The sequence below is a fragment of the Curcuma longa genome, chromosome 7 (genome assembly GCF_044706935.1).
Source record: "Curcuma longa cultivar G26 ecotype Majalengka, Jawa Barat chromosome 7, ITB_CL_G26_1.1, whole genome shotgun sequence".
NCBI classification, from domain to species: domain Eukaryota; kingdom Viridiplantae; phylum Streptophyta; class Magnoliopsida; order Zingiberales; family Zingiberaceae; genus Curcuma; species Curcuma longa.
This window is the reverse complement of record NC_133867.1, coordinates 3384087-3405316: the sequence shown is the minus strand read 5'-3', so window position 1 is coordinate 3405316 and position 21230 is coordinate 3384087. Positions and strand designations below refer to the sequence as shown.

The 21230-nt window shown below is 33.6% G+C and overlaps 3 protein-coding genes across 4 annotated transcripts; 2 read left to right on the top strand and 1 right to left on the bottom strand.

Annotated features, from left to right (window-relative positions):
- Window positions 1-2983: 2983 nt before the first annotated feature.
- On the bottom strand, window positions 2984-4265 carry LOC141831603 (salt tolerance receptor-like cytoplasmic kinase 1). Its single transcript, XM_074718994.1, has 2 exons — window positions 3780-4265; window positions 2984-3705 (listed from the first exon to the last, which is right to left on the bottom strand). Exons 1-2 carry the CDS (start codon window positions 4240-4242, stop codon window positions 3026-3028), a joined length of 1143 nt encoding a protein of 380 aa, XP_074575095.1. The 5' UTR covers window positions 4243-4265; the 3' UTR covers window positions 2984-3025.
- A 6180-nt stretch (window positions 4266-10445) lies between these two features.
- Window positions 10446-12637, top strand: LOC141832304 (F-box protein PP2-A13-like). Its single transcript, XM_074719795.1, has 3 exons — window positions 10446-10907; window positions 11046-11164; window positions 12118-12637. The coding sequence occupies exons 1-3, from the start codon at window positions 10593-10595 to the stop codon at window positions 12551-12553; spliced, it is 870 nt and encodes a 289-aa protein (XP_074575896.1). The 5' UTR covers window positions 10446-10592; the 3' UTR covers window positions 12554-12637.
- A 1136-nt stretch (window positions 12638-13773) lies between these two features.
- Window positions 13774-20709, top strand: LOC141832448 (protein SAMBA). 2 transcript variants are annotated; one of them, XM_074719951.1, is made up of 3 exons: window positions 13774-13945; window positions 14115-14225; window positions 20421-20709. In XM_074719951.1, the coding sequence occupies exons 1-3, from the start codon at window positions 13795-13797 to the stop codon at window positions 20453-20455; spliced, it is 297 nt and encodes a 98-aa protein (XP_074576052.1). In that variant the 5' UTR covers window positions 13774-13794; the 3' UTR covers window positions 20456-20709. The 2 variants fall into 2 exon arrangements, with proteins under 2 accessions (XP_074576052.1, XP_074576051.1); XM_074719950.1 differs by having other exon boundaries at window positions 20391-20709.
- Window positions 20710-21230: the final 521 nt, after the last annotated feature.

The following is a 21230-nucleotide window of genomic DNA, read 5'->3' as shown; positions in this document are numbered from 1 at the left end:
GAGAAGCAGGGAAATGAGCATGTGAGTATATATCTTCTGTTTTTATAATTAAGCATTCATTAAGCATGCACTTTTTAGGTTCGAGACACACTCGTTACTGTGCATTCATTACGAGAGCAAGCAAGTCTTCTCCACCCATAGTATTGTCATGATACGAATTTACGATGACTTTCGCCCCCCTAATTACAATAGTAAAGAACTTTTTATAAATAATTAGATATTTATGGATTAATTTTTAATTTAAAATGGATATTATGGATTAATTTTTTTAAATTGGAAGATAATTGAAATATTGAGAGTTATTTAGTTTTATGTTATTTAAGTTTGACTTGATTTTTTTATATGAATTTGAATTTAGTTCATTTAGATGCTATCAAACTTTCAATTCGAAATTGTTTGATAGTTTAAAATTTTTATTTTTTTAACTTTATATGATTGATGATCGAACTTGATATTACAAATTTATTTATATATTTTGAGTGTTTTTTATCTATTTACTTACAAGTTTGATAAAAGTTTCATTGATGAATACAGTTCACAAATATTATTTACGGATAAGGTTGTAAACGAGTAGAGTCGAGTTAAATTTCATATTGTTCAAATTTATTTGATAAGGTAACTGAACCAAATCGAGTCTAAAATAAATTAAACAATTGAAATGATTATTCAAACTTGATTTGATTTTTTTTACGAGTTTGAGCTTGATTTATTTAGATATTATTGAGCTTTCAGTTCAAGTTTTTTAATTATTTAAAAATTTTATAATTTTAAACTTGTTTGATTAATTATTAAGTTTGATAAAAGTTTATTTGCTTCATTTTAAAAGTTTATTTATTAGGTTGATGAAAGTTTTATTGATGGACATAGTTTACAAAGTTTGTTTGCGAATATTATTCACGAACAATTTACAATTCTTGTTCATGAATATTAACAAACTGAACATATATATATTTAAGTTTATTTATTTAGTTTAATGAGTTTGATGCAACTCGGGTTCACCTGGCCGGGTCGTTGTCCTATCAGAACACTATATATTCAATCGACGCCCTCAGCAACAACTAAGGTCTATCAAGCTCCAACTTCCTCTACCCGAGCGATTATGGCAGTTCTGGGACGATGAGGAGGTTGGGCTGAGCGGGCTCTCTCAGACACCAACTTCCAATAGTCCATGATGCACAATCACTCCTAGCTAGGTTGCCCACCTCGAGAGCTACACCAGACTAACAATCAAACAATTGCAGTGGTACGGATGAACGATTGCTCCCTCTAGTGCAACAGTCTGCTCGTACGGGCATCCACGTAATCGATTCAGGGCTATAGTGGCGGTCTACGTGGATCATCCATTTCCACGACTATATAAGATGTTGTGAAGGTAAGTAAAGATATGATTTACTTCTCACTTGTAAAGGCTAATCTTCTCTGTCTTTTTCTTTCAATCTCTTAACACTCTTTCGTGCACGCAAGACCTCCCCACTCACCCCTTTGTTGATTTAACCGTTGAAAGGGCTACACTGACAATGTCGATTCCCGACTAACGTGCTTCGACTAACAAGGCACGAACCGTCATCATGTCGAAGAGCCCGTCTCTATTGCCATCCTAGAGTAAAAGAGAGGAGTTCCAATAAGTAAAAAATAGACACTATCAAAGTCATTTAAAATTATTTATTTAATTAACTTTATATACATTAAAAACATAAATAATCTCTAACAAATTGATATTATTAAATTTATTTATTTAATTTAATAAATTATTCAAATATAATTAATTAATTATATATATTCACATTAAGTTGGACATCAACTAAATTTGTCATTTACATCCTTAATTAAGTGGCCCTCTCTCAATTTGGAACTCCAATCACAAGCGAGAAGACCATGTGCTCCACTCATGGTGCCAGACTATGCATAAATATATACTCGACAAAGATCACTAGTCCTCCAACTCGAGAGCGACCCTTCCATGACTTCCAGCCGAGCAGAGCGGCTGGAAAGCAGGACTCTTGCCTCTGCTTTCAGCTTCCATGCCCATCCATTTGCATGCTCAGTACGACCACCACTGTTGTGGCAGCACCAGCTGAAAGTTGAAGCTGCTGCTGCAGTACAATCACCACCACAAGGCATCGGCTTCCCTACTGCACAAGTAGTCTGAAGGGCTTGGTGGTTGAACAAAGTTAATGTTTAGAATTGAATGTTATAGCTAGCAACACAGTCTTCCCAGAGTCAACAGCACAAGACATGGGAGTATTTACTTCAGTCGGGGCCATGTGATGTCTACCCTTCTTATCTGACATTTCTTTATTAAAGGATAAGAGGATAGAAGAGATGTTGTTGTTAAACAACTTAGCCAAAAATTGATGTTATAGTAGAGTTGAGATTGCTATCCTGCGCGATAAATCCGTGCGCAACTTCCTGACCCACCGCCGCTGCCGTCGCCCCGTTCGACTACCGCCGGCTGCCACCTCGACCGCGATCGACACGTCACTCGCCGGCGCTCCTTCCGACGGCGGATTCCGATCGAATAGTGATATCCGAAATTTATCCGGAAACATGACCCGTGCCCGCTCACCGCCACTGCCGACCAAATCGCGATCGGATTTCAACTAAATCGCTACCGAAGACCGACCAAGGAAGGACCTTCCTCGACCGATCTCCGACTGTGATCGATCAAATTCGACCGTGATTTGATCGAAATTATGTTTGACACTGTCAGTCAAATCGCGATCAGATTCCGACCAAATCGCGAACCAGATTGATCGAGGAAGGACCAACGTTGTCAATCTCCAGCCGCAATTTGATCGGAATCCGATCGCGATTTGCCGACAATGGTGGTGAACGAGCACGAGTCGCGTTCCGAAACAAATTCATCGTTCGATCACGCCTGAGGCAGCAGCGGCTAGGCAATCAATCGTCCTAGACGGCACGGTGAAGACAACATGGCGATGGCAGCGACAATGGATCGAAGATGTCGCGCACGAGATCGTGCAAGATAAGTCGTGCAGCATAGCATTTCTCACAGTAGATTTACTCATCTTTTACCGAAACCCTCTTTTAGGTACTGCGATTGGTATACTGCTGTCTTCTGTTGCAGCATCGCCGCCACGTGTGACATCGATGGGCGGAGGCTAGGGTTTTCCCTGAGGCACATCGCCGCCATTCTTAGTACCTCCGCCGCCTCTCCGGCGTCGTACTCCCCTGATAAGCCGGGGTCCACCGCCTCCGATGCCCGGCCCTCCGGGTCCCGCAGCGCAGGAGCCATCTCCGCCGTCAGCCGCCTCTCCCTCTCCGCGTCGAATGCCTCCGCGCCGGTGACCAGCTCCAGCAGCAGCACCCCGAAGCTGTAGACGTCGCTCTTCTTGGAGATCACCCCGCACCGCAGGTAGTGCGGGTCGACGTACCCCGGCGAGCCCACCACCATGGTCCGCCCGGATCGCGGCGGCGCCACCGCCGCCGAGAAGCCCACCCGCGCGGATCCGAAGTCGCACAGCTTCGCCTCCATCCGCCCGTCGAGGAGCACGTTCGCGGCCTTCACGTCGCCGTGCACCACCTGGGGGTCGCAGCCCTCGTGGAGGTAGTCCAGCGCCTGCGCCACCTGGTGCGCCACCGCCATCCGCCACGCCCACGGCAGCGCCTCCCCGCCGCTTCCATGGAGCTTCTCGTGGAGGCTCCCGTTCGCTACGTACTCGAACACCAAAGCCCCTTCCGCCTCTGCGATCCCGATCCGAAATTAACCACAAACTACGGAAGATGCCCCAAAGGGCGATTTAGGGCAGATGAAATACCGCGGTCGTCGCAATAGCCGAGGAGGCGGACGATGTGCGGGTGGCGGAGGCGGAGGAGGACGTCGAGCTCCTGGCGGAAGGCATGGTGGAGCCGCTCGCTGGGGCGGTGTAGCTTGAGGGCCGCAAGGGAGGAGCAGTCCGAGAAGCGGGCGAGGTAGACGGTGCTGGATCCCCCCTCGCCGACCACCGCGGAGAGGGAGAACTTACCGGTCGCCGAATCTACCTCATCCCACCTGAACCGCCGCGGAACCGCCGCCTGCTTCGTCGCCGGATTCCCCTTCTCCGGCTCGGTCTCATCGGCGACGCGGGCGTGGCCCGGACCCATCTCCAAGCGGCCCATGTCCTGGAAGCACCCGGTGAACAGTATGCACCTGCGGTACATCCTGACGTACGCAACGGTAACCGCACAAAAGGTTAGGACGGCGGCGGCGGCGACAAGGCCGGTGAGCAAGGCCAAATGCATTCTCCGGCGAGGCAAATAACAGAACAATGAGAGGGCGAGCGAGCAACAGAGGAAGGAGAGATGATATTTATAGGGAGAATAAAATTTCATCTGGCCCCAATAGTTTGATGATCTCTTTTACAAACACCCCTATATTTTTAATAATCGGTGACTAAAATTTATAAGTGTGGCGCACTAGAGATAATAAAAGGTAATGAGCAGGGGTATTTTGAGAACATATGGAAATTGTAGGGGTACTTTAAAATCTGAACAAATTATAATTTTTTTTTTTTTGACTCCGAGCCGAATGGGAGGACAAATGGAGATGGTCAGGCTTCCTAAATCATTCTGTAAAAGATGAAATCTGTCATCTTAGTGGTCATATATGATCGGTTTCATGACTATTTATGAGGAGGTAAATTAAAAAATTGTAGTTGATCATGACGTAGGAGGGTATTGTTTGACTTCGTCAGGATTTAAATCTTTGTTCTTTTCTATAAATTTGCTACATCGGAACTAATTTAGTTATGTTTGGGGGCTTCCTAAATCTTAATGGGAGAGGGATGGTGTTGGGTGGGGGCAGTGATATGTCACGTTGGAATATTTAATTTGTGTACAGGTGAATTTAATGCTTATGGGTTTTTGGCTTTTCCAACGTTTTGATAGTTTTATAATTTTAGGGTAAAAATCAAGATGATATGTATTTTTTTTAATTATCAAAGAATTTTTATATTTATTTTTAATTAAAAAAACATTTTATTTTACTATTTTATTTTTAATATTTATTCAAATACTCGTACGATAAGATTTATTATTTCTCATAGATCATATATTATAATAATTATAATTTCACAATTATTTGATATAACGTAAACTTATTTAAAAATATTTACGTTATAGTGACTATGAAATTGTAACTGTTATAATGTAAATTTAATCTTGAATTAAAACTAATTCAAAAATTAAGATTTAGAGTTTAAAGAAAATGATAGAAATGATATTTGAGTAATTATATATAGTTAAATAGTGTCAAAAGATGCCCTTTTAATTAAAAATAAACGTGAAGTGTCTATGATTTAGAAAAAAAAAATGTTATCTTAAATTTTGCGCATTTACCATTAGATGAACTTATCCCCATTTTTAAAAATGTGGTAGAAAATTGGACAAAAATTTAAAAAGCATCCTTGTTAATTAGAATAGTTAAAAGGATTTTTTATTTTTAAATATTAAAATAATATTTTTTTAAAAAAAAATTATTTATATTCTAACATTATTATACCATATATGAACTAAATATTATATAACTTGTAAAAATAAATTAATTTAATTCGATCAAAACATTAATATACAAAACCTCTTTATAATTAATTACTGTTGTATCAATTATTAATTGACTTCTATAACAATTACAGCAACCACTAAACTTGATTTTAATTTTTTTTTATGATTTTGATTTTTTTTAAAATAATTTTGATCAAGGTTAATTAATATGAACTAAGTTTGTAAAGAAATTTTTATATAAAAATGTACTATGTATTAATTTTATACGTTAAAACAATTAGGGTTGTGCCCATTTTCTTAGAGGTTCATAATTTTTTTAAAAAATTATTATATAGTAGTGTAAATTGTCCCAATATAATTCTTCACACTCTAATCCTTTGCAAATCAATCGAAGTACCCTTTTTTTCTCTTCATTCCCCTTTTCAGTTCTTAACAAATGATGAAAAATCTATTGGTAGAATTGTTTTTCAATAGTTGGAAGGTTTGATTTCTTTTTCCTCTTATTTTTTTCGATTATTAATTAGTTTAGAACATTTTTATTTCAAAAGTAGAAACAAATTTCTCGACTTAATATATAGATGAAACACAATTTATGTATGTTCTTTGAGATCTTAAATTAAAGGGAAAAAATAGAACCCAACCGAAGAAGATAAAGTGAGCTTTTCATTTGAGTCTTTTCTATTTTCACTATTTTATGATAATACTAGGAATTACATTAATCTATTATAAGAAATTTTCATTAAGGTGAGGTGTGGATTCATATGCTTACTAAAAGTTTTTGAATAAATGCCTCACAAAATTACAACATAAGCAAAAGTGTACTTGATATTCTTTTGATTTGTTTGTTGAATTCGTAGGTTAATAATGCTTCCTAAATACACGTCCGAGTTTTAAAAAAGAAAAAGAAAGATAAAGATTGAAGAAATAATTCAAAATCAAGTTGGAGATATCAATAACTACTTTGCTTCAAATAAAAAAATAATTGTAGAGGTTGAAAATGTAGTTGATAATTCAATTAGTGGAGAATAAGATAATGAATTAGATGAGAATGAGATTGATATTGAAGAAGTCCTTGAATTTGTCAATGTAAATGAATTGAATGATAACAAGAAAGATGATGAGTATGTTCAATATGAGAATTTGAATCAGGAGACTTGCTATGATGGTCTAGGGAAGTGGGACAATATTGATTAGAAAGTTAAAGACTTTTTAATAGAAAAAGGTCCAAAGAGAGATGCCCATAATGTGTTTTTTAAAGATAGTGTTAACTATTAGGATTCATGCAAGCTAGAGGGGGATGAATAGCTTTGATCACTTCGATGATATCACACAGCGAAAAACATGAAGCAAAGGCAACAAACACAAAACACAATGTCAATACACTTCGTTTTACTTGGTTCACTATCTCCCAAGGCGACTATGTCCAAGGTCTAGTCTTAACGATCACCAATTTATAAAAGATCACAAACCAATCTCTCTATGTATCTTAGTAGTTGTTCAAGTCAAAAGATCAATTTACAAAACAGTTTTCAAAGCATGAGTTTTCAAACAATATTTTTAAAAAGGTTTTTCAAGTAAATTTGTCAAAGGTCTTTTGAAGATAAGATCTTTCAAAAAGTACCTCCTCTTAACTAGACACTCTCTCAAGACATCCTTGTTCACCACAAAATATTTTTGTCTATGTGTCTTAGGGTTGTAGACATAGTGTTAATCTAAAGATTTTGTGTCTAAGTATTGGTCAATCAATTTTTAAATTTATAGAGTTTTGACAACTTTATGATATAAGTACACACAATAAGAATGAATTTTAAGTAATTATCAAAATTTTAAAAATAATTTTCAAAAAAATAGTTTTATAGTTTTTTAAAATATTTTCAAAACTTGATAATTTAATAGTTTTTATCATCTCACCCGTTCTAAATATCTCAGTACATGGCATACAAGAGTTGTTTTATGGGTTTTGTGAGATGGTTTATCAATTTTATCTTTATTTATTTAAGTTAAGTTCTATTGAGTATTTGACCTTGTATTAGATTCAAATTTAACTGTCAGTTAGTTAAGTCCACATTTTAAAAATCGACTTTCAAATCATGGCGAGGCAGGAGTCTTCTTGGTTATCGAAACAACGACCACTTTCTTAAACAAAGTCTTTTTAAAAAATCATATACTTAATCAACTTCTTAAGAAATTTTGATCTAACTAGTTTAGGATGTAGCGAGGTAGTTTCAATTATGTCCACTTAGCTAAGCAGATCAAGCAAGGTACTCCTTACCCTACTTGACTACTTAGACCAAACTTCTTTGATGTACTATCATCTTGTCTCACTCTAGTACTATATATTGAGCAAGTGTCAAGCAATCATGTGTCATTAACTAACCGTTCTAAGTTAAGTGAGAATTTAAACATGAATGACATGATATTTATGTGCATAAATAATAAATAAGTATATGCATGTACAGGTAAGTATGCATGAGTCAATCAAGTCAAATAATTTTTTAATTTCTAATAATGTATCAAATTCTTGATTTGATATATTTCATATGATTCCACGAATGTGTCAAACCACTTTGACACATTTTAAATTTTATTAAGTTTTTATTTCATTAGATAATATTTTAATTAGTTTCATAATTATAAATATTTTATTATAATTAATTTTATAGATTTTAATTGTGTTTGTTTGAATTATTAATTTATTTTTATTTGAATTATTAATTTATTTGAATTTAATTTATTTTTGTTTATTTTTATTTGAATTATTAATTTATTTTTATTTGAATTATTAATTTTTTATTGAATTAATAATTTATTTTTATTGAATTATTAATTTATGATTTGACTTAAATTATGTTACATAATTAAATAAAATTTAATGATAATTAATTTTATTATTTAAATTAGAGTTCTTAAAATTTAAATTTAACTTTTTAAAATTAATAAAATTATTTTTTTAATTTTATTAATTTAATTTTAAAATTTTGTAAATTTTTAAATTATTTATTATTTTATAATTAATTATTTCATAATTAAAGGGTACATGATTGTAATTAATTTTATTATTTAAATTTTAATTTTTAATATTTAAATTTAAAATATTATTTTTAAAGTTTGAAAATTTATTGTAAGAAATTTTAGGATTTAATTTTGAGTTTTTAATGGTTAAATTATTAATTTTAGAATTTATCTTGTTAGATTTTGAATTTGTCTCATTATTAAGATTATCTTGATTATTTAATTCTAAATTTTTAATTTAAATTTAAATTATTAGATTTATCTTGATAATTATTAATTATTTTTAGATTAATTAAATTTAAATATTTTTTAATTTATCGTTGTGAATAGGTTGAAGAATTAGTTTAATTTTTTATTTATTTAAATTATATCAAGCTTAAGTTGGTTAGAATTTATTATATTTAAATTTTTAATGATTGAATTATTTAAATTTAAATTAGTTAAATTATTTTTTAATTTAAATTTATTAATTGAATTATTTAAGTTAGATGATTTTTTCAAATTAATTAATTTATTTTTATTAATTAAATTATCAAAATTATTTGACTTTTTAAAATTAATATTATTAATTAATTTTAATTCTGAATTTTTTAAATTAATCAAATTAGGTAATTTTGAATTTTTAAAATTTTTTAAATTTATCAAATTAGGTAATTTTGATTTAGTCAAATTAATTAAATTTATATTTTTCTAATTTATTTGAATTTTAAAATTATCTGAATTATTAACAAAAGTAAGTCTATCATGCAAAACTCTAGGGGCATTTTCATAAATTAATGTACTTATCGAAATCCTAACTCCTAATTTGATTTGGACTAGTTTTTTATCTTCTTCTTCGGGCACTGATTTTTATAGTGTCCGTATTTCTAACATTTGAAGTGCGTAATATGCTTTTTGTATCGTTGGACTTCTGACATTGATTGCTCTTTTATCATTGATGGTGTCATCTGAATCTTATGAATAGGATATTAATTTTTATAATGTTCTTTCTTTCTGTACTTAAAACAAGTAATATGTAATTTTAAAACGAACTTTAACATTTACTACAGTAATATTATAAAAGATGGTAGAAAGTAAAAAAATAAAATGGCTAGAGAATGTTAGTTGAGAAAAAGATAAGCTATTTTAGAATTTTTAGAAAAAAAATGAAAAGTAACAATGATTATAGCTAAATTAATACACTATTAAAGATTATATGATGATAAATGTAAGTGATCATATATTATATTATATTTCTCTATAACATGACATAAGAGGCTTAGACCATAATTATATATATAATTAATCTCAACCTACCTTATTAAATAATATTTATATATTTAATTGGTAAGAGATAAAAATTAATTATTTATCTAAATAATAATGGATATATTTTTTAATAAAAATATAGCTTAATCTTACGTTAAATTTTGATTTTGTACTAGTTTTGCACTAATCCTCGGACACAACGCAAGCGATAAAGACGAAATATATGGAGTCAATTTTTAACATGGTTATTTGTCTAACATGATTAATTTTTTTTTAAAAAAAATCAAATTGTGAGTATCGGATTATTTTATATTTTTTAAATTTATTTTGATTGTTAATGAAATTTTTTTATGAAATTAAATAGATAAAATAAAATAAACATACTAAATTATTAGTTGACTTAATTCGACGAATCCAGTTAAATTAATAAAGTAGTTCAATAAATTCTTGAAATCTAATTATGGAGAAAAAACAGGATCTAAAGCAGATCCGTTTGTTGTTTTAAATCCTTTAGATAGATTTAAGAATGAGTAGTCTAGATTGTTCTAAAGATAAGCTTTGCTGACAAGGATCCACGTCGGCGTCAGATCGAATTTATTAGTTGGACCCCAAAAATCGGTTGCGAATCGATCTGTTTATATATATATAAAAAAAAATCCTTCTTTGGATTCCTTGCCCTCGTTTTCGTCTACAAGAGAAGCATCGAATCGATCCGAAAAGCGCGACGGCCGCCTGATCGATCGATCGAGCGAGCGACCTGGAATCGATTCCGGCGTGGATGCCTCTTTCTTCCTTGCTCCGGTGCGCTGTGTTGTCGTTGGCTGCGGGGGATGGGGTCGTGGATTTCGAGCATCGTTAGGAAGGAACCCGCCGCCGCCGGCGGCGGCGGCCTCGGGGACTTGCCCGAGAGCTGCATCGCGGAGGTGCTGCTGCACCTTGACCCGCCGGAGGTCTGCCGCGCGGCGCGGCTCAACCGGGCTTTCCGAGGGGCGGCGTCGGCGGGCGTCGTGTGGGAGACGAAGCTGCCGAAGAACTACGCGTACTTGATGGAGATGGCGACGGATGAGACGGCCATGACAGGCCTTTGCAAGAAGGAGATCTATGCGCGATTGTGTCGTCCGAATCCCCTTGACGGCGGCACCAAGGTATCCTCTTCCTCGTCTTCTTATTCGAATTAGGGCACTGTGAGTTAAATCCAAATTCCTTGAACTTCATCTTTTGGATAAAAAATTTCGTTGCTTGCCTTTTTAGGGTTTATCTAACTTCATATGACGATGAATTAGGAATTTTGGCTGGAGAAGAACAGGGGTGGAATCTGCATGTCTATTTCCTCAAAGGCATTGCTGATTACAGGAATCAATGATAAGCGATATTGGGCATTCCTCCCAACTGAGGAATCTAGGTATTTACTCTTATCTATAGAGTAACTGATTAGTTCTTCTTTGAATATTTCCTTTGACCTTCTTTGCAAATTCTAATGAGATCTTGTCATCTGTTAGTTGAGGGGATTATTTTCCTGTTGCCTTTAATTGGAGGGGGATGGAGAGGAGGAAAAACAAAACAAAAATAGTTTTCTTTTCCCTTGAAGTGTTTGTTGTGTTCGAGTCAATCTTTCCTGCAGGATTTTGTTTGTCCATATCTACCTTGTAAGTAAGCAGCCCCTAATCTTATAGAAATACCCGTCGAAGGATTATTCATTTGTTGCATATTTTTGCATTGAACTACATTTTCATTATGATAATTTCATGGAAAATTGCAAAGAGGGAACCAGTATAGCATCAGATCATCATGATCTCAATACACAAATCGTGCCTTCGATCTCTTTATTCTATCATCTTAGAGCATCATTATCATTGACATTAGGAATGCGCCGTCCTCTACATTTTCAGAATGACAATTCTTTGATGTTTCCTTGTTATTACAACTCCGTAGACAATTGCAAAGAAATTAGTTGGTGTAAAAGAGAGTACGAGTATGGCATTCAACTCATTACTGCTATCTACTATAAGATCTTAGTTACTGACCATCTATTCTATTATCTTAGAGCAAATATGATATTGATGTTAGGAATTTGTGGAATTCGATCCCTACATTTTCTGAGTGCCATTTCTCATAGCTGGTTCGCAGAATTGTTTCAAGTGATTGATTCATTTCAACGTTGATTCTGAAGATGTCAACATACGATTTGATTCACCATTTATAGTAGTGGTAAACTTCAAATTTTCCCGATTATTGGCAAGAATTTGGCTTCCGATGTTGGTTACGGTTTGTTGAAATGTCAAAATATACTTCCACAGCAATGAAGTCATGATGTCCCCAAGGAAGAAAACATGATTGGTGACTTTTCCTTTGCAGGTTTAAGAGCATTGCATACCTTCGGCAAACCTGGTGGTTTGAGGTGGCTGGGGAAGTAGATTTCTGCTTCCCAGCCGGGACCTATAGCCTGTTCTTTCGACTCCATCTAGGTCTGCCTTCCAAGCGGTTTGGTTACCGAATTTGCAACTCTGAACACATCCATGGGTGGGAGAAAAAGCCTGTGAAATTCCAGCTATCGACGTCGAATGGCCAAAAGGTTCTATCCGAGTGCTCTTTAAGCGAGCCTGGAACTTGGATAAACTATCGCGTAGGAGATTTTGTGGTAGACAAATGTGATGTGCCCACCAAGCTCAAGTTCTCATTGACACAGATTGATTGCACGCACACTAAAGGTGGCATTTGTGTAGACTCAGTGTTCATATTTCCCAAAGGTTTTTCGCAGGGAAAGGTTTTCGACACAAACTCGATTTTGTAGGCTACAACATTCAAACAATAGATATGCAAGTAATGTATATTGTTCCTTTATTCAATGGTAATGGTTTGATAATAAAAGGGAAGGTTTTGCATATCCTTGTTGAGTTTGATAAGCTTCTAAGGATGTATATTATATATATATATATTATTTTGATATGCTGCACTTCTCATGAGCACCTAGTATAAATTTTTTCAAGGTTTAAGATTTAGGATATAGTATTCCGGTTCAGGGTTTAGAATATAATATTTAGGTTAAATGAAGTGAAAATTGAAGTTAAAAAAAATTATACTAGGTGCTTAGGGGTGTGTAGCAAAAGGTGTACAACATATCATTTAGCTCGTGATTTATTGATGACAAAATATTCAGGTGCCTGGAAGGATTTTAGGCATCTAAAACATGAACAATGACATACAATGACATTATTATTTTTTAAAAGTTATTTATTTATTTTTTTTGACTTACGGTTAAATCATTTAAGATTTTTCTTTTTAGAGTTTAGAGGTTAAGTTATTATATTAAACATGCAAAAATTTTTAAAATGAAAAAATTTAGTTACTCATGGGGTGTGCTAGATTGTTATCCAACACTTCTTATTCTGCATATTCCATCAACAATTAAAATTTTTTATTTTAAAAATTTTTATGTATTTAATATTATAATTCAAAATCTTAAATGGCAAATTAAAAATTATCATAAATAAAAAATAAAAAAATATTATGTTCAGACACCCAAAATCCTTTCGAGCATCCCAAATATTTTATCGCAGACGAATAACATATTATAAGATACGTAATACAAGCACTGAAAAACATTTGAAAAAACTGTCATAGGTCCCATATAACAAATAGAATTGTCAATTTAGATAGGATCTCTCATCAATTATTATTGTCAAATAATTTAAATAAATCAAATTAAAAATTTATCAATCCTTTAACAGGCTTAAATAATTTAGCTTGATTGAATTGAAATCTTATCAATCCAACCTAATGAGTCAGATTGATCGTGCAGTAGAAAAAAAAAAATTTAAATTAACATAAAAAATAAAGTTCATCGGTTTGACTGCTCTAATAATTAAATATTTTTTATATTTTATATTTTTATTTTAGGATCGACACGTGGATTAGATTAGAAATTTTCCAACCGTCAGTGGCTGAATGATGGACGATGGATGAGGGTTTTTGGCGGGCCGCTCTAAAATAACAAGGCCAGAGGGATCGGGGTCTGACTCGAATCAAGTGGCAATGAGTTCTCCGGCGAGATCGTCAGTCTCGGCGACGAGCGTCGGCCAGGGCTGCGGGGTTGGCGGCTTTGTCGATGAGCCCCCTGGCCCTTACCAATTACCGCCCGATGTCATCTTCTCCGCCTACGAACGCAAGGACGAAGCCCTCGCTGGTGATCAGTCGCATATTCTCTCTCTCTCTTTTTCTTTCGTGCACTCTTGCCATCAAATTTAGGGTTTTCTAAATATTTCCCTCTGTGTCTCCTAAAACTCGCCTGGCATTTTCCTTGGATAACCTTTTTTTTTTCCCTCAAAATTTGTCATTTTCTGGCGGGAATAAAGCATTGAAGTCAGAACTGATGGAGGCGCTTCAGAAGGAAGTGAAATCTTTGGACGAAGACGCCTGGATGTTTGCTGGCCCTCGGTCTCAAATCCAACGCATTTCACGGCCAGGTATGCCTTCCTTTTCAGTCGTTTGCTGAACAACTCAAAATCGGTGCTTTTCTGCCGTTTCCTTATATTTTAAGCACGTCTAGATTCAACTTGGAGTTGTCAGGGTTCAACGTTGGAACTCTTACCCCTACATTTTAGCCAAATGTTTCATTTTATATTTTCAACATAGGAAAATTTGAATACTTCTTTTGGGAAAGTTTGATGGCATGACAATTTTATCATTTTTTTCAGCGCTTCCTTTGAATAATCTAAATTTGGTAAGTGTGATTGTCTCAATGATACCCATTAGTTAGGCCAATCTTTAACCTCAATTAGCTAGACCAATGGAACATGACAGATAATGCCACAGTCAAATCCTGTTGAGTGCTGGCAGGTTCATGGTTTCCAAGCTAAGAACCCACAAATATCAATTAACATTTCCTGCTAAGGAGAGATTCTCTATTTTTGGCTCGCATTTAGCAGTTTTCTAGGACATGCACTGTGTTGTCAACCTGTTAGATGCCATTATGGGATCACTAGCAATGCTCTTCTTGATTAGCTGATGCACTATTCTGTCATGGAAGAACAAGTAATCAGAAGTTAAATTCTTTAGTTGGAATGCTAATTTGTTTCCCTTTTCTATTATGGCATGTTGGCATTGGCTTCCGAAAGATTTTAGATTTGATGAAAATTTCATTCTCAAACTAACTCATTCACTTATTTATGTTAAGGTCATTAAAATAAAATAATTGTAATTCTAAAAAAAGGGTTACTTAATGACCTAAAGAGAAGTTTCTCCTGATCTCATTGGATAAGCGCTTCAGGCCTTGCTAAGAAAACTTCCTGTAAATAACCTTTTTTTACCTTTGTGTTATTAATTTAAATTGACATTGCATATAAGGATGCTTTGCTTTGCTCTGTGCTTTCTGGGTGGATTTAGTAATAGGTTTTGGTGGTTATTACAATATGTTCTGCACAAGTAATTTGAACAGATCTTTTCATATATTCTTTAAAATGTAATGCTGTCTTTTGATTATTATTTTCTTTACATTCTTATGTCTCTTATAATTGGTTAGTATAAACATCAATATTGTCATAAATAAACTAGGCAGTATTAGATCAGAGTTATTTTATAATACTAAGGTTCTTATTTTAAGGACAATAAAATAAATAAAGGAGCTATTACTTGAAGGCATTTTTTTGTTGTCATTAAAGAGATGCCCCCCATCGTTAAGGTGTTAACTAAATCATCTTTTGAAGTGCATGTCATCATCATTTCCCACAGTGAGCGTAGTTTCTGTAGAGTTGATGCAAATTTCATGCACCAAAATGGAAAAGTTGAGAATGTGGAAGAGAATAGAAGGAAAACTATGTAGAACAACTGTAATATAACACCAAATAGATTATCTAAGGTCTTCTGATGCTAACTTCGATGTTAGATGATTTATCTTGAAAGAGTGTTGTTATTTGTACGCAGTTAGGTACATTTTTGCACAGATGGTATTCCAACTGGTATCCAAATTTCAGACAGGTTATGCGCTAGAACTAGGAAATGCACTATTCAAAGTGATGTATCCAAGGAGAATAACTTGAGTTAAATACTTGTAAACACAAACCATTAAAAGGTGGATTTTCATTTTTCATGAAGGGTGGCAATAATGATTGTCAATTTTTTTTTCTTTATATAAATGTAGATAGAAATAATTATATGCAAACATATAAGGTAGTTTTTGTGGTATGCTTGACAAAGTAACACCAACTAATAGTATTGATATTGGTGTGGTGTTAGAAAATGTAAGTATGTGTGTATATGTTGTATTTACAAGAATTAGATGGTGGAATTTTAAGGATAATAATATAATGATGAAAAATAGAAGTTTGCAATGAAGAATTTGGTAATGCTGATATTATATAGATTATGATGCCAAATCAATAAAGTAGTTAGATCCAGGTAAAATAATATAAGTAAAGTTGGTGATAGTGTGAGGATGTTCAAAAGGATATTAGTTTAAAGGAGTTGTGTTTTAAAGATCTATAAAATTGTAGAAGTGAAGATAATTTAGATAGGTGTACAATAGCTAAAATCGAGGAAAAAATTTATAAGTATAGCAAAATTAAAACATATAATAAATTTCATGATAATCTAGGCATTAAGAATGAGAGTAAGATATTTATCAAATTGCTAAACCGAGATTGGAAATGTAGAGACTTAGGTAACCAAGTTGTGATGCCGAAAATGAAGTAATTAGTACCTATGCATAAGAATAAAGTTGCTATTCAATATTGTTCTACTTATAAAGAAATCAAGTTGATGAGTCTACCATGATACTTTGAGGAAGGGTTATCATGAGGAAAATAAGAGATGAGACAACCATTTTTGAAAATCTATTTGGTTGCATGTTGGAAGATTAACCATGGATGTTATTTAGTTGATAAGACAACTAATAAGAAAAACATAGAGTAATACATATGATTTTTATTGGTTTTAGAAAAAAGCTTATGATAGAGTCTCTAGACAATTATTGTGGTGGGGGTTGGGGTTTAAAGAAGAAAGGAATATCGAATAATTATATATATGATGACATTGTTATATTAGTGTTAAAGTCTACCATATGTGACAAATCATATGCTTATGATTGTAATTTTGCATAAAGGGTCAACTCTAAGTCTCTATCTCTCAATGTTATTACTAGATGAAATAATCAATCACATGCAAGATAAATCTCTTTGGTGTTATTCGCAAATGATATTGTATTAATTTAAGAGAACATAATTGGATTAAAACTTGAAGCTTAAATTATGGAGAAAAAGTTAACTTTTAAGACGAGTAAGACAAAAATGAAATATACAAAATGTAGTTTCAATAAAAAAAATGATGGAATAGTTAAGACGCCTTAAAATGGAATCCTATAAGGAAAACAATAAAGGGATATTAACAAGCTTCTAGAATCTTATGTGATCATCATGCCCCCCTTAGGTTAAAAGGAAAATAAATTTTATAATATTATGGTGCATCTCATTACACATTATGAATCAATATGTTGGGTTATTAGTAAATAACTTGTAATAAAAGTTACTTTAGCAGAGATGATCATACAAAGATGTATTTGTGAAATTATTAGAGGATAAAATAAAATATTCAGTAGTTAGAGCAATTAGGGCCTTCTCTGACAGGATGATATAGATAGTATGGACATATTCCTAAGGTTCTATAAATAAAATAGTTGAATGAAGGCAGTTTCAAGTGGTAGGCAATTTACCCATTGCACAGTGCATAGGCAATGGCTTAGGCAAGAGACTAGACCATAGACATTAAAGTAATATTAAAGTAAAATGATTGAAATTGACATAAAAAAGGACCAACACTAAAGAATATTAATCAATCAAAAACATTTACATCACAAACAAGTGATACTTGATAAGTAAATACCTAATTACAACAAAATTCATTATATTTCATAATGCAACTTGTAAAAGGAACATAATACACTAAAATATATAAGCACATAACAATGTGCGATTAATGGTCCTATCAAAAATGTTATAACTAAACACATAAAATTTATATATTCATATTTATATATTTTAAAAGAACATACAACATAACAATATAACCAATTAACCATCCAATAAAATTGCTTGTTAACTAGTGTCATGCTACAATATCGAAATTTAACAACGCGAAGAGATTATAATCAATTCATCATAATAGTTAGTTTAGTCTTGTTTAGGAGGAGAAAAACTATAAAAAATACTTATTAAATTTTTTATCATCACCCTATTCACTTTATTTTTATTAGTATTATTCAAGTTTCTGGTTTAGCAAATGAATCTTTTTTTTTCAATTAAACTACCTAGACCACCTACGTACCTCATCACTTGGATGGTCTAGCCTACCTAGTCGAACTGCCTAGGCCACTTTATAGAAGACCCACCAAAAGAGACCGCATAATGGGTAGTCAAAGTGGTTCCTCTATCCAAGTTAGAACAATGTGAAGGTGTAAGGAATTGAGGGAAATCAAAGGTAACATTTATTATTGTAGTGAAAAATGATTTAATTAATTCAAATATTGCTAATGATATTGTCTTAAGAGTATCATGAGCAATAAGATTCATGTACTCATCTCAAATAGTTGGAACAAGCCTAGCTTGATGATAAAGAAAAAACCACCCATGAACATTGTTCTTTGATTCTTGTAGTTTAGCTGGAGCATCTTCGATGTTGTTAGCTTGATGTATACTTTATTTCTTATGGTTTAAGTTGATGAACTTATCATAATTTTCAGTACAAAAGAGATCTTAAGCATAGCCTGTGCATTCCATCAATATGAGCTTACAACTTGCAAGCTATATTTATAGAAAACTTTGTTGCTGATATCCTTCTGGTTATTAGAAGAATTCTATGTCAGGAATCAATGGGAGTGAAGACTAAATATATGATCAAAAAACAAAGTAGAATTAGATGATTTGACATATATGGTTATAGATTGCAAAACTTGTAAGAAGGAAATTGGTTGATAAAATCAATGTACCAGAAACCAGTTGAGGACGAGGTAGAACTCGCAGAAAACTGATGTAACATGTTATGCACATAAAGTAATAGTGTTTCTTCATTCTGAGCACTTGACCTGGTGTGGGTTGATAACAAATGTTTGCTCAAGTAGAGAGTAGAACCTAGCATTCTCTTCCTCTGAAAACCTACTTTGGTGTCACTATCTTGGATTATCCTTATTTTGAGAAAATAAATAATGATGCTTGTAGCACACATTTGTGTTCAAATACAACATTAGAGTTTATCCACCGCACTTCAGTGACCATAAGGGATGCAAAGGGATTGTAATTACCATATTGGAAGGTTTCTTTTCCTGCTAGTGTGATCCTCCTGAATTAATTTGCAGGCTGTGGGCTTCCCCACCCATCCTTTACTTCTTAGGAGGTACCCAGTTGAGTGAGCTAGTGTTAAGTTCAGAAACTGGGACCTAATGCAATTCACGGTTATGATGACTAAAATCCATTGATTACCTTTAAATGTGTAATTATTAGGTAAGATGTGGAAAGGATTTTCTTTTTCTTTTCCTTGATACACAGTAAATCACTTCATCCATTTTTTTTTTGTGAAAACATGCCTAATGACTTTATCACATGATCCATAATACTCTTGTTATGGAAATAGAGGTGAAGTATGCAATACGCTAAGCGAAGATCTGTCATGAAATTGAAAATTATCAATTTTGGAAATATTCTCAGCATTATAGTTTATAGTAATGTGTTGATAGCGCTCTTCTATTTTTGAAAAAGCTAATGACTTGCTAAGGAACTTTATGCAAAACATTTTCACTTCTTACCTTCAGACTTCAGGTGCATTAACCAATGTGAAATTCATCTTTTTAGGATGTCTTTGCCCACCGAATGTTCTACATTGTTATTCGTAAAACATTCTTTTGTGAAAACATGCCTAATGACTTTATCACATGATCCATAATACTCTTGATGGAAATAGAGGTGAAGTATGAAATACACTAAGCGAAGATCCGTCATGAAATTTAGAATTATCAATTTTTGGAAATATTCTCAGCGTTATAGTTTATAGTGAAGTGTTGATAGCGCTCGTCTATTTTTGAAAAAGCTAACGACTTGCTCAGGAACTTTATGCATAAACATTTTCACTTCTTACCTTCAGACTTCAGGTGCATTAACCAATGTGAAATTCATCTTTTTAGGATGTCTTTGCCCACCGAATGTTCTACATTGTTATTCGTAAAACATTCTTTTGTGAAAACATGCCTAATGACTTTATCACATGATCCATAATACTCTTGATGGAAATAGAGGTGAAGTATGAAATACACTAAGCGAAGATCCGTCATGAAATTTAGAATTATCAATTTTTGGAAATATTCTCAGCATTATAGTTTATAGTGATGTGTTGATAGTGCTCATCTATTTTTGAAAAAGCTAATGACTTGCTCAGGAACTTCATGCAAAAACATTTTCACTTCTTACCTTCAGACTTCAGGTGCATTAACCAATGTGAAATTCATCTTTTTATGGATGTCTTTGCCCACCAAATGTTCTTCTACATTGTTATTCTTAAAACAATTTTTTAGCTGCAAAAGCCTCTACACTGTCTCCATTGTTTATCCTAGTCGGATGCAGTTAAATGCTAATTTAACATGTTTCAAATAGATATTATGCAAGTTTGTCAACCTTTTCCAGGTGGGTATCTAAAGAAGCAAACTGGAACTTCTTGAGAGGTAAACCAACTCATCAAACAAACAAGAACTGCTTTTGAGATGAGCTTCCAGTGATTCTCTGCTGACAATCTTGTGCCAATATGCTCTTGCACAAGCAAGTTAAGAAATCTTTTTTAAAGATGGTTATGTGTTGTTTGAGACATCAGTGATACCCACTCTAGCTTTATAATAGTTATACTAGAAACATTATTCAGTGGAGTTTCAAGACTTTTTTTTTCTCTTTCAGTGATACCCAATAGATTTGTGTTTCATTCTCAATTGAGTAAAAAAGCTAGTTTTTGATAGTTGGGTAGTAATAAGGAAGTGACTAATGAAATAGTAATAAAGTAGTTCCTAAATAATTTAAGTTTTTCCTCAATTAAGTTGTTAAGAAGTGAAATTCTAACACCATGGAATTCTTGAATGATAGCTGATATGAGAAGAGTTGATGTGCACACAGAAAGAAAAAGCATATTTTGCGTGCATGGCAATATATGTGTTTGAGAACCTTGATCTGGCTAGCTAGCTCACATGCATGAAGGAAGGATCCTTCTGATTCCAGCACAAGCTCCGAAAAATCGGAGTAAGAAAAGGTTTGCTTCTCTTGTACCTGCAAGTATGCATGCATCAACGTGGTGATATAAATATAAATATATATTATTCTCCAAGTGCTTTAGCTGTAAGTAATACACCATGGCTTGCTACTGCACAGCCAAGTGGATCTCTATAATAGGTTAAAGGAATCATCAATTCACTTTAAACAAAGCTACAAATTGTCCTACTCTGGGTTGTT

What these genes read in the sequence shown, in the direction of transcription:
- LOC141831603 (XM_074718994.1), bottom strand. Translation starts at nt 4,242, where the DNA reads ATGCATTTGGCCTTGCTCACCGGCCTTGTCGCCGCCGCCGCCGTCCTA. An exon ending in CGGCTATTGCGACGACCGCG is followed by an intron (nt 3,706 to 3,779) that starts GTATTTCATCTG and finishes TCGGGATCGCAG; the next exon opens with AGGCGGAAGGGGCTTTGGTG.
- LOC141832448 (XM_074719950.1), top strand. Translation starts at nt 13,795, where the DNA reads ATGAGTTCTCCGGCGAGATCGTCAGTCTCGGCGACGAGCGTCGGCCAG. An exon ending in CAAGGACGAAGCCCTCGCTG is followed by an intron (nt 13,946 to 14,114) that starts GTGATCAGTCGC and finishes GCGGGAATAAAG; the next exon opens with CATTGAAGTCAGAACTGATG. An exon ending in CCAACGCATTTCACGGCCAG is followed by an intron (nt 14,226 to 20,390) that starts GTATGCCTTCCT and finishes TGTTTCAAATAG; the next exon opens with ATATTATGCAAGTTTGTCAA.
- LOC141832304 (XM_074719795.1), top strand. Translation starts at nt 10,593, where the DNA reads ATGGGGTCGTGGATTTCGAGCATCGTTAGGAAGGAACCCGCCGCCGCC. An exon ending in CCCTTGACGGCGGCACCAAG is followed by an intron (nt 10,908 to 11,045) that starts GTATCCTCTTCC and finishes ACGATGAATTAG; the next exon opens with GAATTTTGGCTGGAGAAGAA. An exon ending in CTCCCAACTGAGGAATCTAG is followed by an intron (nt 11,165 to 12,117) that starts GTATTTACTCTT and finishes TTTCCTTTGCAG; the next exon opens with GTTTAAGAGCATTGCATACC.